At 51.2% G+C, this 6,995-nt stretch overlaps 1 protein-coding gene across 1 annotated transcript in view; it reads right to left on the bottom strand.

Annotated features, from left to right (window-relative positions):
* Positions 1–171: 171 nt before the first annotated feature.
* Positions 172–6,995, bottom strand: part of TRUB2 (TruB pseudouridine (psi) synthase family member 2) — a 10,995-nt gene continuing 4,171 nt past the window's right edge. Inside the window, exons 3-8 of the mRNA XM_011931454.1 lie at positions 6,071–6,145; positions 4,486–4,547; positions 4,316–4,409; positions 2,570–2,678; positions 1,936–2,072; positions 172–951 (exon numbers count right to left, since the gene is read on the bottom strand). Of these exons, the coding sequence (XP_011786844.1) occupies positions 626–951; positions 1,936–2,072; positions 2,570–2,678; positions 4,316–4,409; positions 4,486–4,547; positions 6,071–6,145 (803 nt within the window). The 3' untranslated portion in view covers positions 172–625. The remainder of the gene's footprint in view (positions 952–1,935; positions 2,073–2,569; positions 2,679–4,315; positions 4,410–4,485; positions 4,548–6,070; positions 6,146–6,995) is intronic.

Here is a 6,995-nt window from a genome sequence, read left to right as displayed (position 1 = left end):
TTCACCGTGTTAGCTAGGATGGTCTCGATCTCCTGACCTCGTGATCCGCCCACCTCGGCCTCCCAAAGTGCTGGGATTACAGGTGTGAGCCACCGTGCCCGGCCTGTTTTCTTGCTTTCTAAGGGCTCTCTGTATATTGTGGATATGTCCTTGGTTAATGACACTGCAAACACAATTTTTAAAAAATATTTAATTTTAACGGGCACATAGTTTATTGGGAATTTTTTTTTTTTTTTTGAGATTTGGGGGAATCTCATATGTTCCGTAGACTAGAGTGCAGTGGCTATTCACAGGCACCGCCTAGCACACTACAACCTTAAACTCCTGGGCTCAAGCAATTCTCCTGCCTCCGCCTTGGGAGTAGCTGGGATTACAAGTGCCCGCCACCATGCCTGGCCTGCCAATACTTTCTATCAGTCTGTCATTTGTTTACTGTCTTTTCCTCCATACAGAAGTTTTTTTCCTTTTCAGTTAGGTCAAGTCCATTGATCTTTCTGTTACAGCTTGAGTTTCGTGTCACACGTAGAAAAGGTGCTCCTGCTCTCACTTTCTGCACAGCTATCAGGTCGAGCTCATAGCAGCTCTTCTATTTATCCATCCACTGCCCCAGCAGCTGCCTGGGCATTCAGTGCCCCGCACCCCTCTCCAGCCCGAAGGTAGAGCTCGGGCCCTGGGATTCCCAGGACCATCCTGGACTGGGGAGCTGCTTGGTGTCCAGCCGCCGGGCCAAGCTCTTCTCCAGCTCTGCAGCTACCTGGGGGGCAGCAGCCCGGATAGCATCCTGGATATTGCGCAGGTCCCACTGGGTCCTCAGGAGGGCACTGTCGAGTGTGAAGAAGCCGTCGCGCGTGCGCCGCACTTGGGAGCAGACAGCGGTGGTCTTTAGCTCCAGGCCGATTTCATGAACCAACTTTCGCAGCTCTTTCTGCGTCTCATGCATGCACTGCACCTCTGCCAGGGACACACAATGACAGACATGGTAGTGAGAGCACAGCCTCTAGCGTGTGGTTGTGAACCCACACCCCTTGGATACTTCCTAGGTGTGTAACAACCTTAGCAAGACCCCTTAGCTCTCCAGATTGTGCTATTCACTGGACCTGCCCTGTGGGTGCCACCTGAAATGTTAGACTTGCAGAACCTCAGGCCCCACTGGGACCTGCTAAGTCGGAATCTGCCTTTTTTTGGCAACGGGGTCTCATTCCATCACCCAGGCTGGAGTGCAATGGTGTGATCACAGATCACTGCAGCCTCGACCTCCTAGGCTCACATGATCCTCCTGCCTCAGCCTCCGGAGTAGCCAGGACTACAGTTCTGAGCCATCACAACCGGCTAATTTTTTATTTTTTGTAGAGACAGGGTCTCGCCATGTTGCCCAGGTTACAACCTGCCTTTTACTGAGACTTGGTTTCCTTATCTGTAAAATGGCAGTTATGGGGAGTAAAAAAGATCATTTATAGAAAGTGCTTAATAACAGAGAATTCAGTGCTCAAGCAGAGGAGCAGGCATTAACATGACCAACATGTTATGCTCTCTCTGCAGGGGCAGCGAGAGACAAAAGGAACACAGATAAGAGGGGCCTGAGCTGGGTGGGACTGGGGAGGTAAGAGTTGTGTCTGATGGAGCCCTCACAGCTTCAAACACGGGCAGCTTTGGAAATGAACCACTAAATATAACCTTTGCTTGGTAAGGTCTGGCTTCCAAGGGTGACTTGGCAAGAGATAGGAGAGCTTTTGTTCTGTTAGCTCTGTCATCAGCCAAGTCCAGGCCAGGGCTGGGAAGGAAGTCGGCGCCTGATACCTTGGCCTGCAGAGATCAGGGCCGGCATGTGCTGGCCTCAGCTGAGCCAGACAACAGTGACCTCTGCAAGAGCATTCCTGAGTGACTCCGAAATCCAGGGGCCCCATCTCACTGCTCCAACTTCCTTGGCCAACCTACCTAAGAGGAATTCCGGAGGTGCAAAGTGGAGGCATCGGATGCCGGTTATCAGCATCGGGGACTTGTTCATGGGCCGGATCAGGCCTCTCACAGCCATCTCATAGGCTTCCTGGGTCTTCAGGTCGAGGTTGGAGTACCTGCAGATCAGGAGGGGGCTGCAGCTGGGGAGACCACCTACCCTTTCCCCCACAGGAAAGGTGCCTCTCTGTAAGTTCCTCATTTGCTTTGTGTGCCCTGCCACTGTGGCCCCTCCAGCCACCTTTCCTGCCCTCCTTCATCACCAGATGCCTGGCAGAGTCAGGAAACCCAGGCAAGCTGGCTCCAGAGCCCAAGTTCTTAATTCCTTGGCTGCTCTTGCTCTTGGGCTCTGTGCTCCGATGATGGTTTCCTTGCCATTAAATCGTATTATCTCAGCAGGACAGCTGGGTTCTTTTGCTCTTCTTGGCCTCCCATTGGCTAACCCAAGACCTGGCACACAGAACCATTTCTTAATGCCAAGAAAGAAACAAGTAGCTCCCGTCTGGTTCTGGCCTCTAAAAACAAGATCCAAGGAATCTGCCCCAGGTTTGGGGGAGCCTATGGGAGCCAAGGGCACTTACTGCTCTCCCACTACCTCACTGAGGGCCCCACTCACATCACCAGGGCCTTCTGATGGGAGCCTTGGATCATGGCCAGAATGCGGTCCAGCTTCTCTCTTGTCACGTGATCTGGAAAAAGGCAGGTAGTTGTCAGTGCACAGGTACCTGCTGAGGATTGGTCAAAGCAAACTCCTTCCCCTCAAGCCAGCCCCATCCCTGGAACATGCAGACAGGACATTTTGGAGGGATCCCCCTTGTGGGGTGGTTGGGAGTCCTTTGAGATTCTCATGAAAGCTCTGGACCTTCTTCTCAGAAAGATACACGTGACTCAGCATTGTAAGGGCATTATCTCTTTTTAACTTTTTTTGTTGTTGTTGTTGTTGACCCAGGCTGGAGTGCAATGGCGCGATCTTGGCTCACTGCAAGCTCCGCCTCCCGGGTTCACGCCATTCTCCTGCCTCAGCCTCCTGAGTAGCTGGACTACAGGCACCTGCCACCACGCCCGGCTGATATTTTGTATTTTTAGTAGAGACGGGATTTCACCGTGTTAGCCAGTATGGTCTCGATCTCCTGACCTCGTGATCCGCCTGCCTTGGCCTCCTAAAGTGCTGGGATTACAGGTGTGAGCCACCGTGCCGGGTCGCTTTTTAACTTTTATTTTAGGTTCGGGGGTACATGTGAAGGTTTGCTACATAGGTAAACATGTGTCATGGAGGTTTGTTATATAGATTATTTCATCACCCAGGTATTAAGCCCAGTACCCAATAGTTACCTTTTCTGCTTCTTTCCCTCTGTCTACCCTGCCCTACCTCAAGTACACCCCAGTATCCATCATTTCCTTGAGTTCAAAAGTTCTTTTTCTGTTTTGTTTTGGTTACGGAGTCTCGCTCTGTCACCCAGGCTGGAGTGCAGTGGTGCAATCTCGGCTCACTGCAACCTCCGCCTCCCGGGTTCACGCCATTCTCCTGCTTCAGCCTCCCCAGTAGCTGGGACTACAGGCACCCGCCACCACGCCCGGCTACTTATTTGTATTTTTCAGTATAGACGGGGTTTCACCGTGTTAGCCAGGATGGTCTCGATCTCCTGACCTCGTGATCTGGCCATCTCAGCCTCCCAAAGTGCTGGGATTACAGGCTTGAGACACGGCATCCGGCCTAAAACAATTTTTTAAACAGAGATGGAGTCTTGCTATGTTGCTCAGACTGGCCTCAAATTCCTGGGCTCAAGCAATCCTCCTGCCTCAGCCTCCCAAAGTACTGGGATTACGGGTATGAGCCACCACACCTGGCCCTCATTTCCATTTTACAGATGAGGAAACAGAAACACAGATATTAATTAGGTAATCCACCCAAGGACACAAAGCTGTCAGAGTGGCAGAAGCTGGGGTTCAAACTGAAGTCATTTGGCTCCAGAATTTGTGCTCTTAACCACTAAAAATGTGGGACCCATAACGTGGCACCTACGCACATACTTTGTGGTATCAGGCTCCAGAGCCCCAACCCCACCTCTGGATGGTAAGCCCCTTGTGGGCAGGATGCTGACATCTACCTCTCAGTCTTGGGACAGAATATGGAATGGCATCATGATCAAGCTCTGGTGTTGGAGAGACCTAGGTTCAAATGCCCGCTCTTAAAGCCCTAACAACTACGTGACCTGGGTAAGTGACATCTCCTCTTTGAGCCTCAGTTCTCTCGTCTGTGAAATGGGGCTAACAACAGATTCCACTTTACAGGGAGGCTGTGAGGCTTCCCTAAGGGAATCCACATACAGTGCTCAGCACAGAGTGGTCGGCATACACTAACGCCAGTAGTTATTATCATCATTACAGCCCCTGCGCAGCGTACGATCATTAAAAAAATGCTTGGTGATGGCTTGGGTGCTCCCCCACAGAATCCTCTAAGCGTCAGAATCCTGCTGGTGACCCCCAGGAAAGGACCAAGGGAGAAGCAGGGCTGTACCCAGACCCTCATACCTTGGTGAGATGAGCATCGTACATATCGGTGAGGAGCCTGCATCCATGTCCCACGCCGAGCACTGAAAAGCAGCCAGCCTCATCTCACACCTGGGACCCCCTTCCCATTCCCCTAAATATCCCCACCCCTACCCCCACCATCAGAATACTCCCTTTTCTGATGCTGCCAAAGGCAGCAGGAAGGCAAGAAGATCTTCTATAGGGGGCAAATGCGCCCCTCTGGGTATGCATCACATGCAGATTGCTAGGCCTTACCCATATGCACTGAATCTGACTCATGATTGGAGGGGGCCTAGGATCCTTGCCAAGCTCCCCAGGGGACTCTGACACCTCAAAGGAAGAGATCCCTGGCCTAGTCACACAAACCTGCACTCAAATCAGGGGCAGCTCTAAGCATAACCGGTAGCCTCTTTGAGCATCAAGCTCCCCATCAGCAAAATGGGGGTAAAAATACTGTCTGAAGGCCAGGCGCAGTGGCTCACGCCTATAATCCCAGAACTTTGGGAGGCTGAGGCAGGCGGATCACCTGAGGTCAGGAGTTCAAGACCAGCCTGGCCAATATGGAGAAACCCCATCTCTACTAAAAATACAAAATCAGCCAGGTGTGGTGCCAAGATCATGCCACTGCACTCCAGCTTGGGCAACAAGAGTGAGACTCAGTCTTAAAAAAAAAAAAAAAAATAGCCAGGTGTGGTGGCAGGCACCTGTAATTCCACCTACTCGAGAGGCTGAGGCAGGAGAACTGCTTGAACCCAGGAGGCAGAGGTTCCAGTGAGCCGAGATCGCGCCATTGCACTCCAGCTGGGAGACAGAGCAACACTCTGTCTCGGGAAAAAAAAAAATACTGATTCCTGTGGGTGCTGTGCAGTCAGCACAGAGGAAGAGTCCAACAAACAGTGGCCACTGTGGTCACTTCCTGCCTTTCTCCTGGTCTGTTTCTCCCTCTGGCTGAGGGAGAGAATGACCCTGCATTCACTCGTGGGGAGACAGAACAGGGAGAGGGGGCGTGAGATCATGTCTGTCTGCCTGTGTCTCAGGAAGCAAGACAAGGGGACTGTGACTGTCGCGGCTGGAGGATGTAGGCACCACCTGACCCTGGGGACACAGATGGCTCATGACTAGGGCTTTGTGTGTCCAGCCCCAGCCACATGCAGGCCCTGGCCATTGGGCCCAAAGTCACGTGCCTGGCTGCCCCATGATGCAATGATGGTTTTCCCTGTCCAGACCAGGGGTATTCACTGGCCACGGAACACAGAACAAGTCACCTAACTCCTACTTTGTTCTTCCACAAAATCATACAGTATCTACCTAATAAAGTTGTTGTGGCAAATAAATGTGCATAAAGGGCCTCGAACTACATCATGTGTGAGAATCACTGAATAAAAGTAGGTGACTGTGATATTAACCTATGATTACCTCTGTCCACCTATCCACTCCCCAGCTGATCAGCCTTGGGGCAGGAATCAGGGCAGGAGAGGAGTGGTGGGACGTGGGTGCCAGGTAAGAAGTGGACTGGGCTCCTGGTAGCTCCGGGATCTTTTCTCAAGCCTTATCACTGTATCCCCAGGCTTCTCACATCACCTACCAAGTACTCCAGAAGCCTGGGTATCCAGCCGATGTCCCATGCCAATCTTGAGATGGGTGAATGCTGGTCCACATACTGGAAAGAAACAAACAAGGTCCATTTTCTCAACTAAATGCCACCCCAGGATGGCTTTGGGCTGCATGTTGACCTCATTCTCAGAATAGAGCCTCATGGAGCCCAAACTAGCATCAGGCTAGACTCTCAGGCTTCCCTGTCATGGAATCTGGGACCCTGAACTGTATTCTCAGTGCCCTGGGATCCAAACGGCAGCCCAAGATGCCTCTTACTCTGCCTATCATCAGTCTGCCAGTGAGAGGCTCTAAGAAGACTGGCGTAACACTGAAGGTCCAGACTGTGGGCTTCCCTGCCCAGCTCTACTGAAGAAGAGTCCCTGGAGGAAAATGGAGGCTGTGAGCTCCTTAAGGCAGAACCTGGCTGCGTCAACTCACTGGCTGCTCAGGAAAGAACTATTGAAAGAATAAATGTAGGAATGAGCCAGAAGTGTTTACACTTCTATAGATTAAGAGGAATCTAGGGGAAGGATCCAGAGTAGTTAAGGGCCTACTGAATCCAGGCCATGTTACTAAATGTCAACACTGAGCCTCAGTTTTCTCTCTTGTGAAATGAAAACAGGACCCATCTCACAGGACTGTGGTGGTATCAATGAGGATTGTACTTGGGGGAAGCTTAAAACAATGCCTAGTACAGAGTGACGCCTCAATACATTATACTTCTTATTGTTACCATATAATAGAGTCAATGAATATCACAAGTCCAAGGGGTTTTAGAGGTTTCTAGTGAAACCTCTAGATTCCCTGACACATGCCCTAATCACATATAGTGACGGGAGCACATTACCAGAACCAGTTCCATTGTTAGGCAACTTTGTTCACTAAAAAAATCACTCCGGGCCAGGGGCGGTGTC

This window comes from Colobus angolensis, unplaced genomic scaffold (genome assembly GCF_000951035.1).
Source record: "Colobus angolensis palliatus isolate OR3802 unplaced genomic scaffold, Cang.pa_1.0 Scaffold9, whole genome shotgun sequence".
Classification (NCBI taxonomy): Eukaryota; Metazoa; Chordata; class Mammalia; order Primates; family Cercopithecidae; genus Colobus; species Colobus angolensis.
Note: the sequence above shows the minus strand (reverse complement) of the source record. Positions and strands in the feature narration are given on the sequence as shown.